This window comes from Rissa tridactyla, chromosome 4 (genome assembly GCF_028500815.1).
Source record: "Rissa tridactyla isolate bRisTri1 chromosome 4, bRisTri1.patW.cur.20221130, whole genome shotgun sequence".
NCBI lineage: Eukaryota > Metazoa > Chordata > Aves > Charadriiformes > Laridae > Rissa > Rissa tridactyla.
In genome coordinates, this window is record NC_071469.1 from 70,976,400 (window position 1) to 70,994,079 (window position 17,680).

General features: G+C 53.1%; 1 protein-coding gene across 1 annotated transcript; it reads left to right on the forward strand.

The window, feature by feature from the left end:
- Positions 1-1,699: 1,699 nt before the first annotated feature.
- Positions 1,700-6,968, forward strand: LOC128908640 (kelch-like protein 10). Its single transcript, XM_054199289.1, has 3 exons — positions 1,700-1,782; positions 5,796-5,939; positions 6,437-6,968. Exons 1-3 carry the CDS (start codon positions 1,700-1,702, stop codon positions 6,966-6,968), a joined length of 759 nt encoding a protein of 252 aa, XP_054055264.1.
- Positions 6,969-17,680: the final 10,712 nt, after the last annotated feature.

Consider the following 17,680-nt stretch of genomic DNA (forward strand, 5'->3'; position numbering starts at 1 on the left):
TACAAACTCTGGCTGTGAGAGCACGGTGTGGAAACCTGAGCGCTGCCGCAGATGAGAACAACGTGTGTTTACACGTTTATTGGAGTCCTCTGCACAAGAAGGCCATGGACCTCTTGGAACGGGTCCAGAGGAGGGCCATGAAGATGCTCAGAGGGCTGGAGCCCCTCTGCTGTGAGGACCGGCGGAGAGAGCCGGGGTTGTTCTGCCTGGAGAAGAGAAGGCGCCAGGAGACCTTAGAGCTGCCTTCCAGTCCCTAAAGGGGGCCTACAGGAAAGGTGGGGAGGGACCCTTGATCACGGAGTGGAGCCATAGGACGACAAGAGGCATCAGTGAACAGAGCATCCTGTTTCTCCTTATCAGAGAGTTCGTTATATGGTGGGGCTTCCTCAGCACGAGACACCACCTCCTCTGGTGGCATTCCGGAGTCTTTGCCTTCAGGCCAGTTTGTCATCACTTCTACAAATCTTGGACAATTTGGGTTTCCTATTCCAGCTCACTGCGTGATTAAGGCAACCCACTTACTCCAGGTAGCATCGGGAGCATGATGAGTAGAAGGAACTTTGCCTTTGAACATCCAGCCCAGCACTGGCCATGGGGGCACCAGGAGGAGCTGTGCTCGGGTACCAATTACCTCTGAAGCAGCTCCAACTCCTTCACATGCTGCCAGAATTTCTTTCTCAGCTGGAGTATAGTTGGCCTTGGAGCCTTTGTATCCTCAACCTCAGAATCCTAGGGGTCGACCTCGAGTCTCCCCTGGTGCCTTCTGCCAGAGGCTCCAGGTAGGTCCATTGTCCCCGGCTGCAGTGGAGAGCACATTTTTAATGTCCCGTCCTGTTCCGACTGCTCTAAGAGCTGCTGCATGCACAGTCTCTTGTTTAATTTGCTTAAAGGCCTGTCGTGGCTCAGGACCCCGCCTAAAATCCTTTTTCTTTCCAGTCCCTTCATAGAGAGGTTTCACAATCTGCTTATAACCTGGAATGTGCATGCTACAGAAACCCACAACACCTGCAACGGCTTGTGTTTCCTTTTTGTTAGGAGGTGGCGACATAGCTGTTCTTTTGTTAATCACATCCATTGGGGTCTGGCGACGAGCATCTTGCCACTTGAGTCCCAAGAACTGGATGTCTCCTGCAGGTCCCTTGACCTTACCTCTTTTCATGGCAAAACCCACTTTCAGAAGGGTCTTGGTTATTTTCTGACCTTTCTTGAAACCTTCTTCTGCTGCATTACCCCACACAATCATATCATCAATGTATTGCATGTGTCCTGGAGCCCCAGCCTTCTCCAGTGCAGTCTGGACCAGCCCATGGCAAATAGCAGGGCTGTCTTTCCACCCCTGGGGCAGTCCATACTGGATGCCTCTGCAGGCGAAAGCAAACTGTGGCCTGCACCCTGCTGCTGAAGGAAGAGAGAAAAATGCATTAGCAGGGTCAATTGGAGCATACCATTTGGCTGCCTTTGACTCCAGTTGATGTTGCACTTCTAGCAGGTCTGGCACAGCAGCAGTCAGTGGTGGTGTGGCTTCCTTTGGGCCATGGTAATCTACTGTTAATCTCCCGTCTCCATCAGACTTCCACACTGGCCATATTGGGCTGTTAAAGGGTGAGCGAGTCTTGCTGAGCACTCCTTGGGTCTCCATCTGACGAACCAGGTTCTGGATGGGAATCAGGGAGTCTCGGTCGGTGCAGTACTGTCGTCAATGATCTGTGGCAGTAGCAACTGGCACCTGCTGTTCTTTAACCTTCAGCAGTCCCACCACAGACGGGTCAGCGGAAAGGCCAGGTAAGGCAGACAGCTGTGTATTGTCCTCAGTCTCTCCAGCTGCTGTACCAAAAGCCCACCAATACCCTTTCAGGTCTTTGAAATACCCTCTCTTGAGGCAGCCTATGCCAAGGATGCACGGAGCAACAGGGCCAGTCACAACGGGATGCGGCTCCCCTTTATTCCCTGTTAGGCTCACTTCAGCCTCCAGTGCAGTCAGTTCTCGAGACCCGCCTGTCCCACCAGAAATAGTGACAGATTTTGCCCCTTTATGATTCGAAGGCAACAGGGTACACTGCGCACTGCACTATTAGCAGAGGAGTTCCTATGCGGACCAGAGAACCGCTTACCAAGGAGTGGAGCAGCCACCCTCCTGGAAGAATTCTCTCTTTGCTCTGCTTTGCCTTGCAACTCAAGCTTTCGTGCTCGTGGTACCGGGGTAGATTTTCTACCCCATTTACTCCTGTGCTCTCCATAGTCGCAGCGGCAAAGCCACAGGAAATCCCAGAGCGGGTCCTGTTTCTCTTGAATGGGTTTCGTGGGAGGGTGTTATTTCTGAATGGCCGAGAGTGGGACGGTTCAGAGGAAGAGTGGGATTCTTTCTCCAGCCTGGACAGTTGAAAAAACAGTTTGTAATTTTTCTTAGCTGTTACCTCGTTTTGCTTGGCTGTTGTCTTGGTCGTTTCCTCGATTTTCTCAGTCATTTTTTCCACACCTGCAACAGGAAGGGGACAAGAGGGACTGCCTTCATATTGTCGTACCCTGCTAGCCACTTCATTTACATTTGGTGCATAAGGAAAGAAGGTAGAAAAACTGGCAGGGTCCTCCTCAGCCAGGGGCCATAGACGCAGCCCCAAGCCATTGATGCAGCCCCAAGCCATTGATGCAGACCCAAGCCATTGATGCCTCGCCTTTTCCACAGAGCGTGGGAGCTGGGAGGGAACACCCCATTGGTCAGTTTGGGTCACCTGACCTGCCCAGGCCTTCCTGCAGCTGCCAGCCCTGCCCAGGGGAAACACGCCAGTCACTGCCCCTGCTGGCCCCAGCAGGCAGTGTGGGCAAGAGGCTCTCCCTGAGCAGAGAGCTGGCTCTGCTGCGCCCCAGCCCGGGGCTGGTGGTTGCTTGCGTGCAGTCGTGAGGCACAGCTCCCTGTTGGAGTGGCCTCCCCAGCCCATCTGCCGGCTCCCCGGGCACTTGAGGGTGCAGCCCAGCAGGGCCCGGCAGGGACTTGGGCATCTGCACTTTGCTGAAGTGTTGCCTGAGCTCCTCCTCTGCCCGCTGAGCCCAGCAGATCCTCTCACCCCAGGGGAAGCTCTTCTCTGCTCGGGCCTTTTCCCTGGGTGTGTGGGGCCTGGCATGTCTGGAGGCTGGTCTGGCTGGGACCCTCATGGCCCAGGGGGACTGGCAGAACCTAGAGCAGCCTCAAGCGCTGGCACAGGCGAGTGAAGACCAGGAGGGTTGTAAAAGGGTGCCAAACACGTCCTGACCCGTGAGCGTCTCATGAGCTTAACGATGAGAATTCTTCCCAGCAGCTCGTGCGGGGCTCTGTTTTGCAGCTGTGCTGAAAAGAGCCCGGAGGGCCCCAGGATGCGCTAGTTCTTGCAGTGCTTGCGCGGCACCGAGGGCTGTTCTGCTCCTCAGACTGCAAGCCAGCGAGTGTGCTGGGGGTGCCCAAGAGGCTGGGAGGGGACAGAGTGGGGACATCTGAGGCCAACCGCCCAAAGGCATATCCCACAGCCTACCACAGCGTGCTCAGCAATGAAACTGGGTGGGGGTGGGGGGCGAAGGTGGGCGGGGTCTGCCCTTGCTCGGGGCCTGGCTGGGCATCGCTGGCTTGCTGGTCGGCAATGGCTTTCTTTTGCATCCCTTGTTTTCCTTGGGCTTTCTTTTCCGCTCTCCTTGTTTCTAAGCCACCACTTTTCTCCCTTTCCCCCTTCCGATGCTCCCCCTGCACCCCACTGCGCAGGAGCGAGGGAGCGGCTGTGTGGTGCTGAGCTGCTGGCCAGGCTTCAGCCACACCAGCCTGTGAGCAAAATTGTGCCCTCCCGAAGGGGAGAGGGCTCCCCCTTCCTCCTCCATCACGCCGCGGGCATCCCCTCTATCCCACTGGCATGCACCAGAGCCTCAGCATTTGGCCCACGTTCCTCCTCGTCAAACCTGCAAATGGCCACTCAAAGGATTTTGCTGTGTCTAACGAGAAAAGATCACCTTTAACACTGGAGTGACATTTCCCTGCGCTTCCTTGCTTCAGCTGCTTAGAAGGGCATCCTCCATCCCACTTGTGTCTGGACAGCAGAAATTTGGTTGCCAAAAATGTTTGCTCAGAAAAGGAGCTGCTGCCTGCAGAGAAATCAATGTGACCGATGGAAAAGAGGAGACGTCTGCACCCTCAAAGAGGAGGTTGGCCCTGCGGCCCCCTGCCTTCGCCAGCGGCCATTTCCCTCTCCTGCTCTTCTGCACCAAAAGGGATCCGACTCCGGGCACCCAGCAGCGACTTGGTTTACTGAAAGTTTAAAGCAATAAATGAGCTTTGGATGTATCTGAATATGAACATCTCTGACTCCTTTCTGAAAGGAGACCTGCTGCCAATTGTGACACGTTTGTAAATGAGAAAAGAACTGGTGTGCGAAAGCAATCCACCTTCCCCATGTACCAGCGTTCTTAATATATGTAGTATTAGTGACACTTCAGAGTTTCAAATGGGAAAGCAACCCTTGCAGCTCCAAGGCAAGGGATGAACGTGCAATTTTTCATTTCTTGATCATTTACCAGATTGCCGCCCTTGCTGATTTTCTACTGCAACATTTCTTTTCAAATCATTGTACGCGCCACTGTTCCTGGTTACATCAAAAGAAACCTGCACCATTTTAACACATATGCTGGCCTGTCTCGTCCGAAAAGAAGTTGAATTTTACCCTGTTGGGGAAAATTGGAAACACGAGGATTGGAACCCCTCCCAAACTCCACCAAGGGCACCCAATGCCCTCCAAAGCCTCCCTTGAACCATCTAATGGCCCCCAAGAGCCTCCTAAGTCCCACCCACAGGACCCAAAAAACCCTCAATATCCCCCCAGGGAACCCCAAATACCCATGGGAACCCCACCAAGTTGCATAGACCTGTACATGTCTTCATATGTGGTCCTATCTGCTAGAATTGTGTCTTTTCTAGAGACTGCCAGTGGAGTTGCATTTTTTCTTGTTGTATGGGGTTGAAAATGCGTATACTACATGGGCAGACGATTAGGATTCTGTTGCAGTTCATGTATTTATAACAAAACTTCCAATCCTGCTGTATTCGTGGTATTTTTACTGGCATTAGTGGAAGGAGGCGGTTGGTATTTTCAGGGTCCATTCAGCTTTCTGGCTGGCTTTGCAAAACTGACATAAGCATGTGCACTGAGGAGATGTGGGCCTTGAACCTGGTAGCGTTGCTGCCTCAAACCGCTAGCTCTTGAGAGAGCTTCTGTTAAACACAAGTGTTTTTCAGGTACCAAGCTTCCAAGGCGAGGCTGGCAAGCATTTTTCTTTTCTAGCTACGGTAGATGCTCATGGCAATAATGCCTTACAGTGAGCAATATACGCTGCTACTTGTTTTGAAAGCTTGCTTTCTCTGTCTATTTTCCTGTTTCCCAAATGCCTCTTTCCCCCTCTTTGCTTTCTTTTAAAAGCTTGGAGTCTTTTAGAGACGGTGCCTAGAGCTGTGTACATCTTTTATTTCCTCTCCTGTGTGGAAGTCCACAGAGCCCAGGGACCCTACGGCTCTGCCCCACGGCAACATGGACCGTGGGGACCCAGACCTCGGCCCCACAGAGGGGCTGTGGAGGGGCTCACGGCCGGTCCCGGTCCCCCCCACGTCTGTGATGTCATTATGGGGCACGTTCCAGATCCACCGGACAGGCAGGGGTTCTACTATGATGTTGGAGGGAGGGCAAGGACCAAGTGCTGTGAGCACCCCAGAGAGAAGCATCTCCCACTGCCCCAGGCTTCGAGGTGGGCGATAGCTTGGCTTGCACCGCATACTCCTCCTCACCCAGGGAGAGGAAGATGAGTGCAGTGGCTTGCCCCGCCTTCCATGGGCTTTACCCAGAAGGGAAGCTGGGCGATGGGATCATCAGCGTGGACGGCATTGAATTCATTGCTTACAAGATGATCCTCTCCAGCTGCAGTCCGTACTTCAGGTGAGTGCTTGAAGGAGGAGGGGATGGGGCCAAACAGTATTTCCTGCTCTGTGCCACACTGTGCCTTCGTGTATCTCCAGCGCTTCCCTCGGCCCTCAAACTTTCCTCCAGCAGTTCCCCCTAGTCCTGGTACCTCCTCGGACACCAACATTCATCCACAAGCTGGGATCGAACAGCAGCGCTGGAAGTGGTGTCTGGCGAAGCCCCAGATACGGTGCAGGGCTGGGAGCGTGGCCAGCCTGGCTGGCCTGGTTTGCCTTCCCCACACACCGTTACTCTCTGGTGTTCTTGTTGAAGCAAGGTGCCCACTTGCCCTGTGGCTCCTTATTAAAACAACCGGCTAGTAAAAGATTCCTTCATAAAACTCCCCGGCCTCCCAGCATGGCTACTGCTAGTGCCCAAATTGGTGGCCGGGGAAGGAGGCACAGGGGATAATGGGGTCAGGGTGTCACACAGCAAGGCCGCTTTCTTCCCCAGCGCTGCTTTGTTTTTTTCAGGGCTTTGTTCTCCAGCAACTGGAGCAATGCCGAGAGGAAGGTCTATAAGATCCCCGGCACTTCCTCTGAAATGATGAGGCTCCTTATGGAATATGCCTACACCAGGACAGTGAGGGTCACGGATGACAACGTTGAAAGTTTGCTCATCGCAGCAGACCAGTTCAATGTCCTGGACATCGTCAGACTGTGCTGCGAGTTCTTAAAATCCCAGCTGTGCTTGGAAAATTGTGTCGGCATCTGGAGATTCACAGGCTACTACTACTGTCCTGACCTGCGAGAAGCAGCCCATGAGTTCATCCTGCATCACTTTGAGGAGGTGAGCAGGGTGTCCACAGAGTTTGTGGCGCTCTCCTTCAATGACCTGGAACGCCTGCTGGAGAAGGATGAGCTCCCTGTGAAAGAAGAGGCCGTGTTCGAGGCCGTTCTGAAATGGGTTGCTCATGACCTGCAGAACAGGAGGCAGCACGTTGTAGTCTTGCTGGGCAAGGAAGGGTGGAAGTGTGGACAGAAGGGATTTTTTTTCTCTAAATAAACTCAGCGTTACTGACAGTTAAGACTTTGCTTAAAAATTTTGAACTCATACGTGCGCAGTGGTATGAATTTGTAGTCCATGTTCCCTGTACTTACACGTCCCTCATGCAAATCTGCAAGTGCCATTTCTATCAGTTTCACAGGAACTAGATTTTCATCAGTGTCCCAGAAGGTCTTATTGACCAGCTCTTTGAAGAGCTGGAAGTTTGCTTTCCTGAAATTCAGGGTCCTGACTTTACTCTTCCCCACATGCCCAGACCCCTCGGGACTGTGCACTCCGCCAGCGCCTGACCACCGCAGCCCAGGCTGCCTCCAATCTTGATGTCACCCATTAGCTCATTTGCGTTGGTGCCCTTCAGGTCCAGTATGGCCGCTCCTCTGGTGGGGCTGTCTATCACCTGGCTCAAGAAGTTATCTTCAAGGCACTCGGTTCTGGCAGTCTCCTGGATTGCCTACAGCTTGCTGTACTACTATTCCAGCAGCTGTGGGGGTGGCGGAAGTCCCCCAGCAGGATGAGAAGCTGTGAGCGCGATGCCTGCTGATGTAGCTGGAGGAAGAAGGCTTCGCCAATAGGCTCCCCTTGATCGGGCGGCCTGGAGCAGACACCAACCCCAAGGCTCCCTCTGTTGCCTGGCTCTCTAATTCTTACCCATAAGCTTTCAACCTGCTCTTGGCTATTCTTTAGAGACAGCTGTTCACACTCTACCTGTTTCTTGACCTAGAGGGTAGCTCCTCTGTCCCCGCTTCCTCCCCTGTTGCTGGCCATGGATAGTCACACTCCAGTCATGGGATTCGTCCCACCAGGTTTCAGGAATGGCAACTAGGTGTCAGCTTTCCAGCAGCGCGGCAGCTTCCAGCTCCTCCCGTTTGTTGCCCATGCTGCATGCATTGGTGTCGAGGCACTTTATAGCTGGTCTGTCAGCCATCTCACCTTCTTAGAGGAACACACCTTGATTCCTTTGAGCTATTTACTGGTGTTCCCCTCTTTTCTCCTCCCCTCTTGACTCCTCCCCTTTTGGCTCCCCCCCATTACCTCAGGAGCCATTCCCTCATCTCTGTAAGACTTCAAGCGTCCTCCAGTGTTCCCAGCACGTGTCAGACCAACAGGCTGAGTGCCCTTGCTAGCACCCCAACCCTCTACCTTGGTGTGTTGTCCCACCACTTGTCACGGCCAAGCCTGATATTGTCCCCCTGCCCTTTCAAGCCTAGTTTAAGTCAATGAGCTCTGCTCACTTGTGAGCGAAGACCCTCTTCCCCCTTTCAGAAAGGTGAATCCCATCTGACGCCAGCAAGCCTTGTGCTGTGCAGGCCGCCCCATTCTCGGAAACCCCAAAATTGTATGGGTGACATCAGCCACAGAGCCACGTATTAATAGACTGTGTCCATCTATTTCTTCCTATGTTGCTGCCCACAACGGGAAGGAGAGAGGAGAAAATACCCTGTGGTTCAGATTTCCTTACCAACTGTCCCGAGGCCCCGAAGTCTCTTTTGGTGGTCCTTGGACTATGCGTTGCGGCACCTGGGAAGGTAGGCTGGGCAAGGAGGGGGTTCTCCATCCACCCTGGGCATGGACTTGCCTCCATTTGCTCCTTTCCTTGAAGCTACTGTCAAAGCCCGGCAGGGGGAGGTTGCAGGATCCCCTTGATCTTGTTTTTTTTCTGGTGGCTGTTCCTGTTTCTGTCTCAGGGAGGGCAGAGCATGATTCCACCAGTCTATCTCTTTCTTGGACTCCCTGATGCTCCTTAACCTTTCTACTACCTCCCGTAGCCCTGTCACCTCGCTGAGCAGATCGTCCCCCTGGTCACACCTCACACTGCTGTTCTCACTGCTGCCCTCCGTTACTAGCGAAATTCTCTGGCAAGCCCTGCAGCCCAAGACCTGCATGATTTCACTGGAGCTCTGTCTGGGTTGCCACATCCATTCCGGCGAGTGCAGAGGACGTGGCTTTCTGCCAGGTGGATACGGTAGCTGTGCTCCTTCTGAGATTGTGATGACCACCAATGGAGCTCACCTTTTGAGCTGGTAGAGTGAGGATGCCCTGCCACGCAGACTGTGCCACACTCTGTTTGCAGCACTCCTGGTCACTTCTAGTCCCCAGGCTGTTTTTTATAGGTGTGGGGTAGCCGCTGTGGCTCTGTCAATGCCCACACCTTGTCAGCGTCTTCCACCAGAGCTGCTGGCTCTTGGTGGGTCTCTCCACCGCCCTGGCTTTTCCCTGCCTCGGGAAACCCCCCTGTGCATCAAGCTCTGCCACTCTGCTGCAGATCGGGCCAGCGCACCTCGGCGACTGACATTTAGCATTTTAGATTGGAGGAATATAATTTATCACAAGCAGATATGACGCTTCCTTACGTGAACTGCGTTCAGGACCTTCAGTGAAAGGTCATCCCTCCCTTTGGGACTTCATGCCCAAGAAGACTCAGTGCAGACGTACCGTGTGCTGAAGAGCATCCTGCAGGGAGGTGACAGCCGTTTGCAGACCAACGCTGAGACCCGCCTGACAGCAAAGGCACCTGGTGGCTGCAGAACAGCCCAGGTGAGCTGGTTCTCTTGGAGGCCACCACAGCAGCCTTCCTCTGCCCCTGGTTTTGGTGAGATGTGGAGCAGTGCAGAGATGTTTCTCAGGCATCCAGGCCTGAGGGGGGTTTCCCAGTGCCCCTGTGAGAGATCTTGCTCCCAGGAAGCACCTCCCCATAATGCCGAGGCCGTATCCACCCCCCTGGAGCTGGGTACAGCTGCCCTGAGGGGTCTCACAGGGAGGACAGGATCATCTGACACAGAAATGATGAGCTGAAGCCCGGTGGCCATGGCTGGCCGGTTCGAAGTCTCCGAGGGCCTCAACCTTTCTCCCCGGGAGTGTTTAACCCAGGTTTTACTGTTATGTACAGGATCCGGGTGTGTTGGTCCTGGCTTCCTGGGGTTATGTTATTTTTATGTTATCCTGTGTTCTGCATGGTCTTTTTTTGTGGAGCGTCCTCTTTTTCAGCTTGTTTACCATTTTAAGGTTTAGATGGGGGTCTTTGTTTTGTGTACAATGTTTTATCTGTTTGGGGTTTTTTTGCTGTTTTGGTGGATTGTATTGTGTTTTCTATCTTGAAACCATCATTTCTGGTCCAATATGTCTCCTGCAGGTGGGGCAGTGCCACTTCTGGTGCAGTCCGACTCGTTTCTGACTTCTGGCCCATAAGTAATGACTGCCAGAGGACTATGCGTACTTCTAAATTTCCATGGACTTCCAAATTCAGGGTCATTTCTCCTGCCTTGAGGAAGAGCCATGGGAAGACGCCAGCCACATGGAAGGACCAGGCTTTTTGGGTTTTGCTTTTGAGTTAGAAACCTGCAAAGAGGCTGCTGTCGTTAAGTTTAGTGACATTTTGTAACGCATACTTCAAGCAGGTGCTCTTAGAAGCACAGGAGAAGGCCATCCCCATGTCCCGAAAGACGAGCCGACGGGGAAGCAGGCCAGCCTGGCTAAATAGAGAGCTCTGGCTGGACCTCAGGAAAAAAAGGAAGGCTTACATTCTCTGGAAAAGGGGCTTAGCAACTTATGAGGATTATCAAGATATAACAAAGCTATGCAGGGGGAAGATTAGAAGGGCCAAAGCTCAATCAGAACTCAGCTTGGCCACTGCAGTTAAAGACAACAAGAAGAGATTTTTCCAGTATATCAACACAAAAAGGAAGACTAGGGAAAATATAGGTCCACTGATGAATGAGACGGGTGCCCTAGTGGTGGAAGACACAGAGAAGGCAGAGTTACTGAATGCCTTCTTTTCTTCGGTCTTCACTGATAAAGCCGTCCCTCACGAATCCCATACCCTGGAGGCAAGGGGGAAGGTCGGGAGAGAGGAAGATTTTCCCTTAGTTGAGGAGGACCGGGTCAGAGACCACTTGGCCAAGCTGGACATTCATAAATCCATGGGCCCTGACGGGATGCACCCGCGAGTGCTGAGAGAGCTGGCAGATGTTATCGCTAGACCGCTCTCCATTGTCTTTGCAAGGTCATGGGGAACAGGAGAGGTGCCTGAGGACTGGAGGAAGGCTGATATCACTCCAATCTTCAAAAAAGGCAAGAAGGAGGACCCAGGGAACTACAGGCCGGTTAGTCTCACCTCTGTCCCTGGGAAGGTAATGGAGCGACTCATTCTGGATGTCGTCTCCAAACATGTAGAGGAACAGGAAGTTATTGGAAGTGGTCAGCATGGATTTACCAAGGGCAAATCATGCCTGACCAATCTGATAGCTTTCTATGATGTTATAACGGGTTGGCTGGATGAGGGGAGAGCCGTAGATGTCATCTACCTTGACCTTAGCAAGGCTTTTGACACTGTCTCCCATAACATCCTCATTAGGAAGCTGAGGAAGTATGGGCTAGACGAGGTGACAGTGAGGTGGATCGAGAGCTGGCTGAGTGATAGAACTCAGAGGGTTGTGATCAGCGGCACAGAGTCCAGTTGGAGGCCTGTAACCAGTGGTGTCCCTCAGGGGTCAATACTTGGACCAATTTTGTTCAATATACTCATTAATGACCTAGATGAGGGGACAGAGTGTATCCTCAGCAAGTTTGCTGATGATACCAAGCTGGGAGGGGTGGCCGACACTCCAGAGGGCCGCGCTGCCATCCAGCGTGACCTGGACAGGCTGGAGAGCTGGGCAGAGAAGAACCTAATGAGGTTCAACCAAAGCAAGTGTAGGGTCCTGCACCTGGGAAGGAAGAATGCCAAACACCAGTATAGGCTAGGGGCAGACAGGCTGGGAAGCAGCTCTGAGGAGAAGGACCTGGGGATCCTGGTAGACAGCAAATTATCCATGAGCCAGCGGTGTGCCCTTGTCGCCAAGAAGGCCAATGGCATCCTGGGCTGCATAGGGAAGACTGTGGCCAGTAGGTCGAGGGAGGTCATTCTCCCCCTCTACTCTGCACTGGTGAGGCCACAACTGGAGTACTGTGTCCAGTTTTGGGCTCCCCAGTTCAAGAGGGACAGGGAACTACTGGAGCGAGTCCAGCGAAGGGCAACCAAGATGATTATGGGACTGGAGCACCTCCCTTATGAGGAAAGGCTGAAAGAGCTGGGACTCTTTAGCCTGGAGAAGAGAAGGTTGAGGGGGGACCTGATTAATGTTTACAAGTATCTAAAGGGTGGGTTTAAGGAGGACGGAGCCAGGCTCTTTTCAATGGTTCCCAGTGACAGGACAAGGGGCAATGGGCACAAGCTAGAACATAGGAAGTTCCGTTCAAATACACGGAAAAACTTCTTTACAGTGAGGGTGACAGAGCACTGGAACAGGCTGCCCAGGGAGGTTGTGGAGTCCCCTTCTCTGGAGATTTTCAAGACCCGCCTAGATGCAGCCCTGAGGGATGTGCTTTAGGCAATCCTGCTCTAGCAGGGGAGTTGGACTAGATGATCTCTAGAGGTCCCTTCCAACTCTGAAGATTCCGTGATTCCGTGAATCCGCAACTGGGTATTGTGTGACTTGAAACATTGCTGGCAAATCATAGAGTCATAGAATGGGTAGAGTTAGAAGGGACTTTAATGATCATCTAGTCCCAACCTCCCTGCCATGGGCAGGGACACCTCTCACTAGGCCAGGCTGCTCAAAGCCCTGTCCAGCCTGGCCTTGAACAATTCCAGGGATGGGGCATCCACAAGTTCTCTGGGCAGCCTGTGCCAGCGGCACACCGCCCTCGGCAAAAAGAATGTCTTCTTAATATCTTATCTAAATCTACCCTCTTTCAGTTTAAAACCGTTCCCCTCGTCCTATTGCTCCACTCCCTGACCAAGAGTCCCTCTCCACCTTTTCTGTAGGCCCCCTTTAGGTAGTACTGGAAGGCTGCTATAAGGTCTCCCTGGAGCCTTCTCTTCTCCAGTGTGAACAACCCCAAGTCTCTCAGCCTGTCCTCACAACAGAGGGGCTTGAGCCCTCCGATCATTTTTGGATCTGTTGTTTGTAAATAGGGAAGGTCTTGTGGGGGATGTGAAGGTTGGAGGCTGTCTTGGGAACAGTGACCATGAAATGATAGAGTTTTCGATTCTGTGAGAAGCAAGGAGAGGGGTCAGCAGAACTGCTACCTTGGACTTCCGGAGGGCGGACTTTGGGCTTTTCAGGAGCCTGGTTGACAAAGTCCCCTGGGAGGCAGTCCTCCAGGGCAAAGGAGCCCAGGAAGCCTGGATGATTTTCAAGAAGGAAGTCTTAAAGGCGCAGGAGCAGGCTGTCCCCATGTGCCAGAAGACAAGCCGTCGGGGAAAAAGGCTGGCCTGGCTACACAGGGAGCTAGTGTTGCAACTTAGGGAAAAAAAGAGGATCTATGGCCTCTGGAAGTAAGGGCAGGCCACTCAAGACGACTACAAAGAGGTAGTTAAGCTATGTAGGGAAAAAATCAGGAGGGCCAAAGCCCAGCTAGAGCTAAACCTGGCTTCTGTTGTCAAGGACAACAAAAAAAGTTTCTATAAATATATTAGCAATAAGAAGAGGACTAAGGATTATCTCTGTCCTCTAGTAGATAGGGCCGGCAACATAGTGACCAAGGATGAGGAAAAGGCTGAGGTACTTAATGAAGTCTTTGCCTCAGTCTTCAGCAGTAGGACCAGTTGTTCCCTGAGCACCCAGACCCCTGAACTAGAAGACAGGGATGGGGAGCAGAATGAAGCCCCCGTAATCCAAAGGGAAACGGTGAGGGACCTGCTTCAGCACCTGGAGGTGCACAAATCTGTGGGGCCGGATGGGATCCACCCAAGGGTATTGAAAGAGCTGGCGGAGGTGCTCGCCAGGCCACTTGGTATCATTTATGAGCAGTCCTGGACAACCGGGGAGGTCCCAGCTGACTGGAGGTTAGCAAATGTGACACCCATCCACAAGAAGGGCCGGAAGGAGGATCCGGGGAACTACAGGCCAGTCAGTCTGACCTCGGTGCCTGGGAAGGTCATGGAACAGATCCTCCTCAGTGCCATTACACGGCACATGCAGGAGAACAGGGTGATCAGGCCCAGTCAGCATGGGTTTGTGAAGGGCAGGTCATGCCTATCAAACCTAATATCCTTCTATGATAAGGTGACCCACTCAGTGGATGAGGGAAAAGCTGTGGATGTTATCTACTTGGATTTTTGCAAAGCTTTTGACACTGTTTCCCACAGCATTCTCCTGGAGAAACTGGCTGCTCATGGCCTGGACAGGTGTACTCTTCGCTGGGTAAAAAACTGGCTGTATGGCCGTGCCCAGAGAGTGGTGGTAAATGGAGTTAAATCCAGTTGGTGTCCAGTCACAAGTGGTGTCCCCCAGGGCTCGGTGCTGGGGCCGGTTCTCTTTAATATCTTTATCAATGATCTGGATGAAGGGATCGAATGCACCCTCAGTAAGTTCGGAGATGACACTAAACTGGGCGGGCGTGTTGATCTGCTTGAGGGTAGGTTGGCTCTGCAGAGGGATCTGGACAGGCTGGACCGATGGGCTGAGACTAATGGTATGAGGTTCAACAAGGCCAAATGCCGGGTCCTGCACTTGGGACACAACAACCCCATGCAGCGCTACAGGATTGGGGCAGAGTGGCTCGAAAGCAGCTCGACAGAAAAGGACTTGGGAGTGTTGGTTGACAGCCGGCTGAATATGAGCCAGCAGTGTGCCCAGGTGGCCAAGAAGGCCAACAGCATCCTAGCCTGTATCAGGAATAGTGTGGTGAGCCGGACTAGGGAAGTGATCATCCCCCTGTACTCGGCACTGGTGAGGCCCCACCTCAAGTACTGCGTTCAGTTTTGGACCCCTCGCTAAAAGAGGGACATTGAGGTGTTGGAGCGTGTCCAGAGAAGGGCTACAAAGCTGGTGAGGGGTCTGGAGGACAAACCTTATGAAGAACGACTGAGGGAGCTGGGGTTGTTTAGCCTGGAGAAGAGGAGCCTGAGGGGAGACCTTATCACCCTCTACAACTACCTGAAAGGAGGTTGTAGAGAGATGGGGGCTGACCTCTTCTCCCTGGTGACAAGTGATAGGATGAGGGGAAACGGGTTCAAGTTACGTCAGGGGAGGTTTAGATTAGATATGTTTAGATTAGATATTAGGAAACATTTGATTCTATGATTCTATGATTTTTGTGGTCTCCTCTGCACTCACTCCAACAGTTCCATGTCCTTTGCATGTTTGGGGCCCCAGAGCTGGAGGCAGTACTTCAGGTGGGTTCTCACAAGGGCAGAGTAGAGGGACAGAATCATGTCACTCGACCTGCTGGCCATGCTTCTTTTGATGCAGCCGAGGATATGGTTGGCTTTCTGGGCTGCAAGTGCACATTGCCAGCTCACGTTGAGCTTCTCACCCACCAACACCCCCAAGTCCTTCTCCTCAGGGCTGCTCTCAAACCATTCTCCTCCCAGTCTGTATTTTTGCTTGGGATTGCCTCAGCCCATGTGTAGGGCCTTGAACTTGGCCCAATTGAACTTCTCCAGCCTGTCCGGGTCCCTCTGGATGGCTCCAGCGTGTCGACCGTGCCACAGCTCGGTGTCGTCGGCAAACTTGCTGAGGGTGAATTCAATCCCAACATCCATGTCACCAACAAAGATGTTAAATAGAACACCATTCATCACTGCTTACCACTTGGTCATCAAGCTGTTGACCAAACCTCTCTGAGTGCAGCCATCCGTCCAATTCCTTAGCCACCGAGTGGTCCATCTGTCAAAGCCATGTCTCTCCAATTTAGAGACAAGGATGTCATGTGGGACAGTGTCAGATACCTTGCCCGAGTCCAGTCAGATGATGTCAGCTGCTCTTCCCTTATCCACCAACACTGTAACCCCGTTGTAGAAGGCCACCAAATTTGTCAGGCACCGTGTGCCCTTAGTAAAGCCATGTTGGCTGTCGCTGATCACAGAATCACAGAATCACAGAATGGTTCGAGTTGGAAGGGACCCTAAAGATCATCTAGTTCCAGCCCCCCTGCCATGGGCAGGGACACGTCCCACTAGACCAGGCTGCCCAAAGCCTCACCCAGCCTTGAACACTTCCAGGGATGGGGCATCGACAGCTTCCCTGGGCAACTTCTTCCAGTGCCTCACCACCCTTACAGTAAAGAATTTCTTCCTGATATCCAATCTAAATCGACCCTCTTTCTGTTTGAAACCGTTGCCCCATGTCCTATCATTGCACTCCCTATATTCCATGTGCCTCAGCAGAGTTTCCAGGAAGATCTGCTGCGTGATCCTGCCGGGCACCAAGGTGAGACTGCCCAGCCTGTCTGTGGAGGAAAACCAATTGCCTTTAGGCATAGGAACAAATCTATGGAAGGTTCCAGGCGCAAGACTCCCCTTTTCATCTGTACGGCCCTAAGAGCTCTATTGGCATTTCCAGTGCCCAGCCCCTGGAGAGCGTGTGAGCTTGTGAATAGGTTTGCTCTCCAGGCATAGCCAGGGATCTCCTTTCAGACTAGTGACAAACCCGTCTTGGTGGAAGGCTGGTATCCTTCCCTTCCTCAGTGAAATTTCAAAAGTAACATAGATGCCCGTCCCTGTACCGATGAGACTTCACCGGGACAGGTTCCCAGGAGAGTGTTTCTGGCAGAGGATGGGCTTTTAGTGCATATCCAACAGTGGGGCTTTTTTCCTCTGCTGCTGTGGTTTGGACTGTGGCGATGGGCGAGTTGTGGAATGAATACGTATAATCCACCACAGGCTTACGGGCAAGGCTACCATATTAAAACCTGGGCTTCCAAATGACCATTAACAGGAAAAATAGACACCAAGAGCAAAATCAATGATGTCTTTTATACAGAGGACAGCACTGAAATCAAAAGGATTTCCTGACTCCGGAAACCCAAAAGGCATTTAAAGATGTAAAGCAAGCAGTCGTGGAAGCTCCCTCCTTAGCCCTGCCAGACCACAAGAAGGCTTTTATATTTATATGAACAGAAAGGAATAGCCAGTTGGGCCGGAAGCACCTGCAAGCCGTAGCATATTACTCAACAGAACTCGACCTGGTCATTCAAGGCACGAACTCCTGCGCTAGGGCTGTTGCAGCAGCAGCTTTGATGGTTGAGAAAGCAAGAAAGGTTGTCCTGGGGCACCTCCTAACGCTGATGGTTCATTCCTGACTTCTTAGTCCTCCTCTCCAGACAGAGTTCACGCCGCTGTGGGTGTGCCATGGTTGGGAAGTACATTGGCTTGTGGCCATAAACCGGGTGGTCATTGGCCCCTTTGGCTGACCTTTCGGTAGCTGCCCCAAGGAACACTCAGCCCCCCTGAGATGTCCCCTGCCTTCGCTGGCCCTGCGGTGCGGGCAGCCGGGCGCCACACTGCAGAGCCGGCTGCATCTCCCCCAGGCTGTCTTGGCTCGTCTGGCTGCCCGGAGGAGGGGATAGCGGGGGTGGCAGCCTGGGGGTGACAGGAGGGACCCCGCAGACCTGGGGGGTGACAGGACAGTGGCCGGTGACAGGCCAGGGGACACCAGGGACACCAGCAGCCAGGGGCAGTGACAGCCCTTTTGTCACAATGCGCTGGGTCCCCTGAGGCGTGGGGGTGGGGCGGTGGGCCGTTGCCCAGTGGCCATAGTGACTGGCCAGGCCTGGCAACACTGTGTGGGAGAGAGGGAGCAGGGACAGAGCTCGGCTCAGCCCGCACCGCTTTCCCCGGCCCCTCGGCGGGCCCTTCCCTGCGCTGCCACCAGCCCAACCCAGCACAGAGGCCGCCACACTTGGTACCGCTGTGGATGCCGTGGCCCCTGGACCACCTGGCCACAACC